General features: G+C 44.3%; 1 protein-coding gene across 6 annotated transcripts in view; it reads left to right on the top strand.

The window, feature by feature from the left end:
- Nucleotides 1–14,237, top strand: part of MFSD11 (major facilitator superfamily domain containing 11) — a 37,897-nt gene that overhangs the window by 23,125 nt on the left and 535 nt on the right. For 5 of the 6 annotated variants that reach the window (XM_079904586.1, XM_079904588.1, XM_079904585.1 and 2 more), the window contains one exon: nt 401–1,605. In XM_079904586.1, the coding sequence (XP_079760712.1) occupies nt 401–565 (165 nt within the window). In that variant the 3' untranslated portion in view covers nt 566–1,605. Of the gene's footprint in view, nt 1–400; nt 1,606–13,842; nt 13,949–14,237 lie in introns of those variants that run through there. The other variant, XM_079904587.1, reaches the window with a different exon arrangement.

Raw genomic sequence — 14,237 nt, 5'->3', positions numbered from 1 at the left:
AGGAAGCAATGAGTAGTGTGATCTTTTTTGCCGCATCACTTGTATAAGAGATTTTATGTTCTGGTCTCTCTGTGGCTCAGACTTCCTTAGATACCAGAACTCATAGTACACACATGTAACAGGAGTGTTTCACACTGTTCATGCACATTATTTTATAACTCCTGTTTTTTACAAAATACCATTTTAAACAGTAGCTTACTTGATTGTTCCCAGCTCTCAGCAGGAGTTTGTGGTGCATGTTTGTGAGCTAGTGACCAAGGAAGTGCCGTGTAGATGCAGAAAGAGCAGGGAGCCGTGCAAGGCACAGGAAGCCTTGGGTCAGAGAGCGGTGGGGCTCTTTGTGGAGCGGCTGGGTCACCTGTGTGCATTTTGTGATCTGTTTTGTCTTGTTTATTTTTAGTCCATTTGCGCAGCCGTGGCATTTTTCTACAGTAACTACCTTCTCCTTCATTGGCAACTCCTGGTCATGGTGATGTTTGGGTTTTTTGGAACTGTTTCCTTCTTCACTGTGGAGTGGGAAGCTGCTGCCATTGTAGCCCGGGGCTCTGACTACCGAAGTATTTGATGAAGGGTGCGCACGAGAGGAGGCTGCCTCTTCAGACAGCTCGGCTGGGCGGTAGGGCTCGGTGGAGGAGGCCCGCTCTCATCTTCACAGTACATTGGAGGATGTTTAGGATGGAAAATCAGAGATTTAAGACTGCTAAATCTGCCAGAGTTGGTATTCAAGTTTACAGATGTTAGTTGTTTAAAACTAGTGGAATAAGGGAGACTTGTACTGTCGATTATGATTGTTCAAAGATGTTGTTTTTTCAGTTCATCTGTCTCGCGTTCCTTTTGATCATGTTATAAACGTGTAGGTGTTTTCTTCTCCCCCTGTTCTCTTTGAACGATCGTGCTTTGATTGAAACTACTAGGCCATACGTCATATAAAGACTCCTGCTGGGTATGGCGTATGTGTTACTATGTAATAAAAGGGAGCATATGCCACCCCACACGTGTCTGGGAATGACATTTAAATAAATCATGTGATGCTGAAATGGAATCTTTGAAAAGATTTGCACATTCTTTCTCTTTAAATGTTTTTGTTTGATAAAGTTTTCTTACCTTGTAGTTCATAGCAAGGGGGGGCGCTAATCAAGTATTATGAAATGGGGTAAAAATTGTCTTAAGTTTTAAAAACAGGAGTCTAACATTTGTAGATGAACAAAAACACACTTACTGGGGGAGGATTTTGCTAGTAATTTTCCTGGAGGATGCAACGCATTAAAAAAAAAAACCCCAAAACATGTAGTGAGGTCTAAGCTATGGTGGCAGGCTGCCGTCACTTATATATCTTTTTACAGCAGACACCATTCCATAAGTGTGTCTGGGAATGGAATGTAACTATCTGGGGAGATGTTTAAATGGAAATGTTAACTTTTTTTTTTTTTTTGCTGTATACGGGCCTCTCACTGCCATGGCCTCTCCTGTTGCGGAGCACAGGCTCCGGACGCACAGGCTCAGCGGCCATGGCTCACGGGCCCAGCTGCTCTGCGGCATGTGGGATCTTCCCGGACCGGGGCACGAACCCGTGTTCCCTGCATCGGCAGGCGGACTCTCAACCACTGCGCCACCGGGGAAGCCCGGAAATGTTAACTTTAATCCATAAGAGCTTAAAACAATTATTTTAATTGAGGTATAGTTCAGACACCATAAAATTCACCATTGTAAAGTATACAATTTAGTGTTTTTTTAGTACAGTCACAAGGTTGTACAACTGTCACCATTATCTTTTTTTTTTTTTTTTTTTTTTTTTTTGGTGGTACGCGGGCCTCTCACTGTTGTGGCCTCTCCCGTTGCGGAGCACAGGCTCCGGACGCGCAGGCTCAGCGGCCATGGCTCACGGGCCTAGCCGCTCTGCGGCATGTGGGATCTTCCCGGACCGGGGCACGAACCCGTGTCCCCTGCATCGGCAGGTGGACTCCCAACCACTGCGCCACCAGGGAAGCCCCTGTCACCATTATCTTTTCCGAACATTTTCATCATCCCAAAAAGAAGCCCCGTGCCTGTTAGTAGTCATTCCCCGTTCTCTGGCCTGGCACTGGCAGTTACTCATCTACTTTCTATCTCTGTGGATTTGCCTATCGTGGACATTTCATATAAGTGGGAAAGCTCACTTTTGAAAGTCATGCTTAACTGTACAAATGAAGACTTTTATGGCAAAGTAAATTTAACCAAGAAGACATAGAATATTTTGTTTTCCATTGTTTTTAAAAGCCAGCTTAGAAATTTTATGGAGTGTGATGTTCAGACTTGATGACAATTGCAGGGGGTCGGAAAGCTCTGTAGTTAGCTGGGACCCTTAGAGAAGTTTCATTTGTATGCAACACTAAACTCTTTTGCCCCAAGTTGTAAAGTTTTGGTTTTCTTTCTTGAAGTTGAGATAAACTCAGTTGTTAGTTGATTTTATATAAATAATTTGTAAATGCTATTTCAGAATTAATAACAAATGATTTTATTATCTCCTTAAGCACATCATTGTTTACCCAGTTGTGTTAGTTTTCTATCACCACCATATGACACATCACCCCAGAACTTAGCCACTTAAAACAGCGCCTATGTATTTTCTCACAGTTTCTGTGGGTCTGGAATCTGGGCGTGGCTGAGCCAAGTCCTCCAGCTCAGGGTCTGTCACGAGGCTGAGGTCAAGGTGTTGGCCGGGTGCCCCCCGGGGGGAGGACCTGCTTCTCAGCTCACTCGTGTGGTCCTGGACAGGAGGCAGTTCCTCGCAGCCTGTTGGACTAAGGGTCTTAGTTTCTCACGGTTGTCCTCAGGCAGCTGTCCTCAACAAAGAAAGCAAGTGAGGAAAGCCAAAGGCAGGTGCCAGCAGGCCAGAAGTCACCATCTTTTATAACTTAATCTTGAAAGTGACATCTCCTCACTTCTGCTGTATTCTCTTTACTAGATGCAAGTCACTAGTTCCTGGCCACACTCAAGGGAGGGGGCGGGGGTTACACCAGGGAGTGAGTAGGACCAGTAGTGGATCCCCAGCACCGTCTCACAAGGCTGCCTGTCTCACGTGTCAGCTGGGAACTGGGTCCTGCACTCCCGTGTCGCTCATTCTCCCAGGCTCGGGCTCCCTTTGCCCCTGATGGATCTGCAAAACTAGGCGGCAGAGGTTAAATAGCCTCTGTTAATGCCGCTGAGTACATCCACCCAAGGCAGCTGTAGCCTCTCATCTCCACTGCTAGGATTCCTGGTAACTTGTCAAAAGGGAAATGAAATGGAGTGAGGTAAGTGGGTCAGAAACACAACTTCTGGGCTGCCTCCCTCCCCTGCTGTGTGTGATGGTATTCACGTTATGTTCTGTACTCACATTTTGTGTTTTGAGGGTTTGGTTTTGTTTTTTACTCAGTTTTTGTGCCTATAAATAGTGTTGACCTTGGTGAGCTCTTTATTTGACTGGTAACAGTAAGCTCATCTTTTAAATTTGCATCATTATTTGAGTTTAAAATGGAATATGATGAAATAAAGAGTTTAATTTTTATGCTCATCTTATGGACTCTGTCAAATAATCTATCTTCATGCCTCTAGGTAAGTAAAAGTCTTCGCTTTGTCTCACATGGGTGTGTGTGTGTGTAAATATGGGTGTGCCGCTCTTTTGCTACAAATTTCATACGGTGTGTATGGAAATTTGGCTTAGCCCTTGCGCAGCCTTTACTGAGTCACAGATGTTTCTGTCTGTGTGAAGAGGTTCCCCTCCCACGCCCTATTTTCTTCCCATACCCAAAGGCTTGGAAACCTCAGAACCTAGGCTTTGGCTCTTTATCCCGAGGGTTTCTTTCCTCTGGGAGTTTTGGCTGGTTGGTTGGTTGTTGATTTAATACAGAAAAATCCCTTGGAAATTTTTAAGTTCTCAGAATACAGAAAAGTTGCCAATGAAACAGAAAAAAAAGTGTTGGTGAGGATATAGAGAAATTGGAATCCTTGGGAGGTAGGAAGATAAAATGGTGCAGCCTTTATGGAAAAAAAAAGCTAACACTAGAATCACCGTATGATCCATCAATTCCATGTTTGGATGTGTACCCCAAAGAATGAAAGCAGGGACTTGAAGAGAGATTTGTACAATCTTGCTGGTAGCAGCATTATTCACAACGGCCCAAGTGTCCATCAGTGGATGAATGGGTAAACAAGGTGTGGTCCATACATACAATAGTATCCTGCATGCTATTTAATGGGGGCAGAGCCGCCGCACGCTTAGCACGCGGCAGTTAACGCGAGACCCTGAGTGCGAGACCAGGGTTAGAGGTCCCGCTCAGTCAGCCTCGTTGGGGTCCTCGAGCGGAGAGTACAATGAGAGCTGATGGAGGCCTTCTCCCTGGGGCCCTCCGGCCTTGGGATGGGCGGGTGAGGTGGGGGCCTGAGGACGGGCTGAGGGCTGTGTCCCACAGAGCTCCAGAGCCCTCCCCTCGGCTGCCCGCTGGCTGGGACCAGGCCTTGAAGCAGCAGCGAACCTCTCCCCATCCCTCCCTCGGCAACCTGATGGCGGCGGCAGTCTCCATGGGTCACAGACCATGGAGGCCTCAGCACCTGGAGTATGTGGACATTGCCATTAAGGTAACAGCTTCAGGGAATTCCCTGGTGGTCCAGTGGTTAGGACTTGGCGCTTTCACTGCAGTGGCCCAGGTTGGATCTCTGGTTGGGGAACTGAGATCCCGCAAGCCGCACCAGAAAAAAAAAAAGGTAACAGCTTCAACCAGCTTCAGTCTCTCAGTTCAAGTTTCAAAAATTGGTCCAGCTTAGATCCGTTGTCTCCCGCTAGGAGGTGGCCAGAGGTCAGGGTTCAGTTGCAAGGACACTGCACATCATTACTTCAGGTCCACTTCTGTGGCTGGGGCTATTCTCAAGGGCAATTGTTTGTGACCTGGGACTTCACCTGATGGGTATTTGCTACAACATGTATTCCTATCGATCCTATACAACGGATCCCCTCCAGTTTAAATGAGAAGCCTGAGTCCGGCTGGTCCTGGGCCCCTGGCTCCCTCAGTGATGACGGCTGGGCAGGGTCTGGGGACCTGGTCCCGAGGGCACTACCAGATTTGCCTTCTCAGCCGGGCCTGGGCACTGGCGGGAGGACCCAGACTGGGGTGCTGGACGAACGCTCCCAAGCAGGGTGACCGGCCTGTGCAGGGACCCCCTACTTTTAGCCAGGGCCTGGATCTCAGAGGGTGAAAGTTGAGCCTTGGGACCTTGCCCTTTCTCGTCAGAACAGAGAATAACATTTGTTTTGGTGGAGGGTTACAGGAACCTGTGATCTGACCATGCCCTGGCCTCAGGAACAAAGGATCTGACACCAAGAAGTCTGCAACAACTAACCACGCCCCTCCCTCACCTTTCCTGTAAAAGGGCTTTGCTGAAAGCTTTTTGGGAGTTGGGGTGGTGGTTTTCTTTGTTTGTTTGTTTTTGCCCGCCCCACACGGCTTGCAGCATCTTAGTTCCTTGACCAGGGATCCAACCTGGGCCACCGCAGTGAAAGCGCCGAGTCCTAACCACTGGACTGCCAGGGAACTCCCAAGTTGGGAGTGTTTTAAGGCATGATTCACCCGTCTCCTTTCTCTGCTCCAAACTCCAGCGTTTTGGTATTGTTTGGCCGGACTTGGTTCGATAACACTACAACATGGATGAGCCTTGAGGACATTATGCTAAGTGAAATCAGCCCGTCACAAAAGGACAAATACTGTATGATTTCACTTATGTGAGATCCCTAGAAGAGCCAAACTCATAGAGACAGAAAGTAGAATGGTGGTTGCCAGGGCCTGGGGGGCTGGGGGGAAACAGAGGTATTGTTTAGTGGGAGTAGAGTGTCAGTTTTGGAGGATGAAAGTTCTGGAGATGGTGGTGATGGTCGCACAACAATGTAAACGTACTTAATGCCACTGAACCGTACACTTAAAAATGGTTAAGGTGGTAAATTTTATGGATAAAATTTTCATGTATTTTACCACTTAAAAATAACAATAAAATTTTGTGGCGCTGCATGGTATGTCTCAGGGGACCCCAGGACTTCTCCTAAATTGAAAGATTTGCTAGCAGGAATCAGGGTACTCCCAGCTAGGGTTCACTACAGTGACATGGTGAGGATATACAACCAGGTCATCAGGGACAAAGACCCGGGGGAGTCTAGAGGAATCCAGGTGCAAGGCTACCCTATGCTCCCTCCCTTCCCTGAGGGGTCACCTGGAGCTTCCTCTTGCCCCAGCACTGAAGATGCAGCAGCACGTGTGGGATGTTTCTATCCAGGAAAGCCCACTAAAGACACAGCACCCAAGGGTTTTACAGGGGCTGGTGGCAGGCACCCTCTGCCTGGCATTTACCAAGATTCTAGACTTGCAGAGAGAAAGCAGGCAATTATTCAGCACAAACCGCATTTTTTTGCACAGTCTAGACACGGTGAGATACTCTTGCCCGTTAACTGTTGGCTAGAACCGATGATCAACCCTGCCTGCTGTACTTACCCTTTCATGCACAAGGCCAAGGCAGTGTTAAAGGAGCATCTTACAAACAAGGTTAGAATATTTCTTCTGCATCACCAATGGCACAGAGAATCCTATAGAGGGAGAGGCCTTGAAGTGAACTAGCCCTGGGTTTATCGTTGTCAGGCTTTTCCTTCAGGGCCACAATCCTTGGAACTGTTCTGGCTTGTTCTTGTGAGCTAGATGTATGTGACTTTCACAGATGGGAATCTCCAGTTTCGCGTGTTCTGAGGCTTCCCTGGGGTGCTTTGTATCAGGGAATCTTAGAATTGTTCTCAAGGATGATGGTATTTCCGAAACCCCTGTTGTTAGGTGTGACTCCTGTACCAGTGTCAAAGACCAGGATAGCAAGTGATTCTAGAAACTGTCATTGCTGTTCTTGGAACGAATTTTATGAAATTTTAGGTGAATTAAGTCATCTAAATAGAATATGTGTATATCCTTGTTTTCTCAAATTGAGAGACTAATTGAAAGCAAACATTCTTTACAATATGGCCTAAGTGTCCACTTCTGTTACTTTTTTTAAAAATAAATACTTAATTATTTGGTTGCTCTGGATCTTACTTGTGGCAGGAGGGCTCCTTAGTCGTGGCATGTGAACTCTTTAACTGTGGCATGCATGTAGGATCTAGTTCCCTGACCAGGGATTGAACCTGGGCCCCCTGCGTGGGGAGCGTGGAGTCTTAACCACCGCGCCACCAGGGAAGTCCCCCACTTCTGTTACTTCTGGTCTTTCAAGAAAATAGAAGTCTTGGGAAGACTGGATCAAATTCCAGCCATATGAGGGGATAAATGTGATACTGTGAGCCTTTGTTTTATAATCAGCAGTGAAATTATTATGAATATGGATTATGGCTATTGATTAGGAGACAGATTTGATAAAGAACAGCTGGAGAGGGCCTGGAGAAAAGGAAACCCTCCTACACTGTTGGTGGGAGTGTTAATTCGTGCAGCCACTATGGAGAACAGGATGGAGTTTCCTTAAAAAAAACTAAAAATAGAGTTGCTGTATGATCCAGCAATCCCACTCCTGGGCATATATCTGGAGAAAACTTTAATTCGAAAAGATTACATGCACCCCAGTGTTCATAGCCGCACTACTTACTACAGCTAAGACACGGAAGCAACCTAAATGTCCATCAACAGATGACTGGGTAAAGAAGATATGGTATATATACATATAAATACACACACACACACACACACACACACACACACGCACACGCACACAGTGGATTACTACTCAGCCATAAAAAAGAATGAAATAAAGCCATTTGCAGCAACATAGATGGACCTAGAGATTATCATACTAAGTGAAGTAAGTCAGAGAAAGGCAAATACCATATGATATCACTTATATGTGGAATCTAAAATATGACACAAAGGACTTCCCTGGTGGCGCAGTGGTTAAGAATCCGCCTGCCAATGCAGGGGACAAGGGTTCGAGCCCTGGTCTGGGAAGATCCCACATGCCGCGGAGCAGCAAAGCCCGTGTGCCGCAATTCCTGAGCCTATACTCTAGAGCCCACGAGCCACAACTACTGAGCCCACGAGCCACAACTACTGAAGCCCGTGTGCCTAGAGCCCATGCTCTGCAACAAGAGAAGCCACCGCAATGAGAAGCCCACGCACGACAATAAAGAGTAACCCCCGCTCGCTGCAACTAGAGAAAGCCCGCGTGCAACAACGAAGACCCAACGCAGCCAAAAATAATTTAAAAAAATATATATATATGACACAAGTGAACTTATTTACAAACCAGAAACAGACTCACAGACATAGAAAACAAATTTATGGTTACCAAAGGGGAAAGGGGGTGAGGGAGGGATAAATTAGGAGTTTGGGATTAGCAGATACAAATTACTATATATAAAATAGATAAACATGGGAATTCCCTGGTGGTCCAGTGGTTAGGACTTGGCAGTTTCACTGCAGGGGACCAGGTTCGATCCCTGGCTGGGGAACCAAGATCCTGCAAGCTGCACCAGCCAAAAAAAAAAAAAAAGATTAACAACAAGGTCCTACTGTATAGCATAGGGAACTATATGCAATATCTTGTAATAAACCACGATGGAAAAGAATATAAAAAAGAATTATATATGTATAACTGAATCACTTTGCTGTACACCAGAAACTAATATAACATTGTAGGGGCTTCCCTTGTGGTGCAGTGGTTAAGAATCCACCTGCCAATGCAGGGGACACGGGTTTGAGCCCTGGTCTGGGAAGATCCCACATGTCTTGGAGCACCCGTGCGCCACAACTACTGAGCCTACGCTTTAGAGCCCGTGAGCTACAACTACTGAGCCCATGTGCCACAACTACTGAAGCCCACGCACCTAGAGCCCGTGCTCTGCAACAAGAGAAGCCACCACAATGAGAAGCCCACGCACCGCAATGAAGACTAGACCCTGCTCGCCGCAACTAGAGAAAGCCCGTGCGCAGCAATGAAGACCCAATGCAGCCAAAACTAAATAAATTAAAAAAACAAAAAACAAAAAAATACATTGTAAATCAACTATACTTCAAAAAATTTTAATTAAAAAAAGATAATTAGATTTGAAAAGTTAATGTCTCATTAAAATGTAATGTCTCATTACATAATTAGTCAAAATGTCTTATTAACATAACTACTTTGGCTTGTTTGGTTGGCTTCTTTTGGTTTGGTTTCCAGCAAGTAAAACACAGTTAAACAACTTATAACTCATACTTCTTAAGAAAAGAATTGTCTATATTTTCTTAAGAAATAAGGAAATGAAAAAAAATAATAAAAAATTAAAAAAAATTATAAAAAAGAAATAAGGAAATGTCCGTGGAAATAGTCTGACTCTTGAAATTTTGTGTGATTTATTTTTTTGTTTGTTTCTTTAGAAACTTTTTATTTTATTGAATTTTTTAAAAGCAGACTTTTTTTGGCCATGCCACATGGCTTGTGGGATCTTAGTTCCCCAACCAGGGATTGAACCTGAACCCTCAGCAGTGAAAGTGCCTAGTCCTAACCACTGGACCACCAGGGAATTCCCAAGTCTTTCATTTTGTACAGCTCCTCAGACCTCCTTTCTATCTGCTAGATTGGATGCTGCCTGATTCGAATCGATGTTTGCCCAAACGTTTAAAAATTTTAATATGCCTTAGTTTACCTTTTAACAGGATGTACACAGTTTATCCATTCACCAGTTGAAGGACATCTTGGTTGCTTCCGGGTTTTGACAATTATGAATAAAGGTGCTATAAACATCTGTGTGCAAGGTTTTGTGTGGACATAAGTTTCATTTCCCTCGGATAATTACCAAAGAGCACAATTGCTGCATCGTATGGTAAGAGTATGCTTAGTTTTGCAAGAAGCTGCCAAACCATCTTCCACAGCAGCCCTGCCATTTGCCTTCCCGCCAGCAATGAATGAGAGAGCTCCTCTTCTTCATGTCCTAGCCAGCATTTGGTGTCGTCAGTGTTCCAGATTCGGGTCATTTTAATAGGTGTGTATTGGTATCTCATTGTTTTAAGTTATGTCAACAAAAAATTAGTCAATCTAAGAAAGAAAATGGAAAATTTTATTTAAGCCAAATTTGAAGATTTTATAAAACCCGGGAAGAGCATCTCAGAAAGCTCTGAGAAAAATTGCCTGTTAGAAGTCAAGGCACAGGTATATGAGTTTTTTGAGACAAGACAGCTGTACATTTAATGACGTATTGTTGACAGTTTACACAATCCAGATCTGAGCGTCATCATGGCGGTGGGTCATGTGGCCTCTTACAAGATAAAGACGGAATGTTATCTTTTAAGGAATTGCCTTGTTGATGCTAGGAGAATGCTGCTTTTTTTTTTTTTTTTATCGAGCAGGTATTTCTGCTGCTGGGGGAGGTTTGCTCGATGCCTAATGCAGATACACAATGCAAAGTAGTGGGGAGAGAGGAGGCCCAAGGGCAGAGGAAATTTTTTGTGTTTAAATTTTTCTTGTCTTGCCATAAAATATAAATTTTATTTCACAGTTGCATTTCCTTGATGACATATGATGTGGAGTATCTTTTTATGTGCTTATTTGCCATCTGTATACCTTCATTGGTGAGGTGTCTATTAAATTCCTTATTCTTTTTATATTTTGGATAACAGTCCTTTATCAGATGTACCTTTTGCAAATATTTTCTCCCAGCCCATGGCTTATCTTGTCACTCTCTTGAGTGTGATTTCTTTTTGTTGATCCATAACATACTAAATTTTAATTACTAAGTACATTACGAAGTATATTTTTGTTAATCTGGTAAGCCAAGAAACTACGTTTCACAGTGGCTTTCAAACTTGAGACTATTTTCAACTTTGTGTACAAATGGTCTGAATATGCCATCAGCTCTTCCCTGGTGCATCTGGTTGTGACTGTTGGTTTTCTGAACTGCTATTAAATCTGGAAGGTTTGATGTTTTTATCGCGAGTAGTTCTGCCCTAATTCTGTGTGAACTGAGATGGGTAATTTAAAGGAAAACCTGATTGCCATTTTAGAGACGTCACATCCAAAAGAGGCTCATTTGGGCATTTCTTTTTTGACTTCATTTCAATTCATTGGTCTTCCTTTTTTCTTTTCTTACTTAAAACATTGTCAGATATTCCCAGTTCTTCAGTCTTCTTTGTTTATATTCTAAGCCTGTTTGACTTCTTTTTAAAATTGGTTTCATTCTATTTCACATTTTAAAAGGGATCTTTTGGGATAACTGTCACGTGAACTGAAAAGCAGAGTCTTTGGATGACTCATCTCACAGACACTGGGAGGGAAAAAGCAGATTTTTTTTTTTCCCTCTAATTTTGTGTGGTTACAACCATTCAAATAAGAGAGGAGCCAGTAAATCTTTTCAGTCAGTGTGTTGTGCTGGGTAAGGGGACTGTCGGATAAATGCTGCTGACAGAGAGAGCCACGCTGGGGGTCTGGGCTGGGTCTCCTGCAAGTGGGTCTGCTCCTGCAGCTGGTTGCACCTATAACCATGCTGTGTGTGCCCGACTCTGCAGGAAATGATTTGTTTTGTGTCCAGAACTTTATTTATCTTTTAAATTCATTCATTCATTCATTTTTGGCTGCATTGGGTCTTCGTTGCTGCGTGTGGGCTTTCTCTAGTTGCAGCGAGCGGGGGCTACTCTTCATTGTGGTGTGTGGACTTCTCATTGCGGTGGCTTCTCGTCGTGGAGCACGGGCTCTAGGCCGCAGGCTTCAGTAACTGTGGTGTGCGGGCTTCAGTAGTTGTGGCTCGCGGGCTCTAGAGCGCAGGCTCAGTAGTTGTGGCACACGGGCTTAGTTGCTCCGCGGCATGTGGGATCTTCCAGGACCAGGGCTCGAACCTGTGTCCCCTGCATTGGCAGGCAGATTCTTAACCACTGCGCCACCAGGGAAACCCCTGAGCTATTGTTTCATGACTGCTTTTCCTTTATTCCTGCATTTCCTCACTTCCCTAATTAGTAGATGCTTGAATCTGCTCTTTGGAACTCCGGAAAGGCCCAGGAGACTAAAGTCTTTTTCTACAAATAAGAAACGGGGGACACAGAAAGGCCTTTGTACCCAGAAGGGCCCTGCAGGGTCCCGCTCCATTTCACTTTGACTTAGTGTTGACTGAAAAAAAAATGTACAACCTAAAAGTTGAGAATTATGTTTTATTTGGTGGACTTTCTCAGGTCTTAAGCCTGGGATGCAGCCTCTCAGATAGAACTGAGGGATGGTTCTGAAGAGGTCAGGGAGGAGCCAGGATACAGAGGAGTTTTTGCAAAAAAACGCAGGTAGTCAGAACATCAAAAGATTACTGTTAATTAAGAAAACCAGATGTCTCAAGTTAATGAATTTAGCACTTTTCTCTGTCTGGGAAGATGCAAGAGTCTGGGGCTTACTGCAACTTTTCCTTTGATGTGCACCTTAACTATCTGGGCCAGTATCCTGTTTATCTCCATCCTGAGTTCCCCTGAGTTCTCCATCCTGAGTTCCCCTCAGTTCCCCTGCGCCATGGGATGTCTGCCGTGGCTGATGGCTTGATGGCCACGCTCTTTGTCCATTTTTTTTGGCCTGTCCCATAATTTTGCAGGATAAGGTAGATTGTGTTTGGTATACAGTCAGTTTTCCTTCCTGAGAGATCAGCTCTATCATCTTACTCCTTTCTGGATCTGTGTAATCATTGAAACTAGCAAAAAAGTGAAGAGCCCAATACAGGGCATGATTATTATTATTATTTTTTCTATATCTTTATGTATTTATTTTATTTTTTGGCTGTGTTGGGTCTACGTTGCTGCATGCGGGCTTTCTCTAGTTGCAGCGAGCGGGGGCTACTCTTCGTTGCGGTGCGTGGGCTTCTCCTTGCGGTGGTTTCTCTTGTTGTGGAGCACGGGCTGTAGGCGCGCAGGCTTCAGTAGTTGTAGCACGCAGGCTCAGTAGTTGTGGCTCGTGGGCTCTAGAGCGCAGGCTCAGTAGTTGTGATGCATGGACTTAGTTGCTCCGCGGCATGTGGGATCTTCCTGGACCAGGGCTCGAACCCGTGTCCCCTGCATTGGTAGGCAGATTCTTAACCACTGCACCACCAGGGAAGCCCTATATTTTTTATTATATCACAACCAGTATAGATCTGAGCTACATGGTGACCCTTGGGAAGTAGGTAGCAAGTAAATAATTATTGCTCTGTTATGATTCTGAAAATATGAAAACATAATAGATTCAGACAGGCAGCCCTGAGATCTTAAGGTTTGGACATGGAAGGAACCTCAGAGAATACTTAAAACCTAGAACACAGATACAGAATATAAAAGTCTTCATCATTTCCAATTAGAGCACACAACCACACCTCTGTGGCCTAAATTTTGGTATAAACTTATCCCACCTCAAACCTGTCTGTCCAAAGCTTAAAAATCACCAAAATCTTCCTCCATGAATTTTCTTGCTTTCCTTCTTGCTTTTCTAGCCACTCTTGTAGCCTTAAGTTTTGTTTGCTCTTTTTAATAAATATCTGGCTAAAAGGCTTTTCTTGGAGTCAACGCGCTGAGGTAATATCCTTAAGGGAGGTAAAAAGTTCAAAAGCTGGCTTATGTGTCCAGTAAGAAATCACTGATTCTGGCAAAGAGAGGGGAGAATTGCCTTAATAATGCCAAAAACGCCATAAATGGTCTTTACGAAATTCTCTCCAATTAAACAGCCTTCTCCTCTGTGCTGTGGTCTTTAAATTGGCCAGGTCACTCCTCTGTGGGTAATAGCCAGCTCGCAATGGATTGTTGCTGCTAGTAATCTTTTTTTTTAAGAAAGAAAATCACACACATAATAACCTGTTTGAAAAAGCCGCTTACGGGGACATCATGATTTGTTTTCTGGCTGCAGAACAATGAATGCAGTGCACAGCTGTCTGTACGCTTCCCCGAATGCTACCGGACTGATTGGCTGCAGTGAAAGAACCTGAGACGTGTTCTATGCATCAGAGCAGAAGGTACTCATACTTAGAATCTCCTGCATTTGTACGTGTATAAATACCATCCCCACCTCAAATGTATGACAGGATGATGGGTATGGTCATGCTCTGCGACGACCAGTGAGAATTATGAGTTTAAATTTAGTGGTGAGCAAGCATAAATAAGGAAGTATTGCCTCTTCCAATATTAAATACCTTCCATATTAGTGAAAGTTAACCTCAAAAGGAAGAGAATTAAACTACTCAGGTGAAAATGACAGGAAGACACTGTTCTAGGAAGACACTGAAACTGACTCAAGAAGAAATA

The sequence above is a fragment of the Stenella coeruleoalba genome (assembly GCF_951394435.1).
Source record: "Stenella coeruleoalba genome assembly, chromosome: 19".
NCBI classification, from domain to species: domain Eukaryota; kingdom Metazoa; phylum Chordata; class Mammalia; order Artiodactyla; family Delphinidae; genus Stenella; species Stenella coeruleoalba.
The sequence above is the reverse complement of the archived record's forward strand: the minus strand, read 5'-3'. Positions and strand labels throughout refer to the sequence as shown.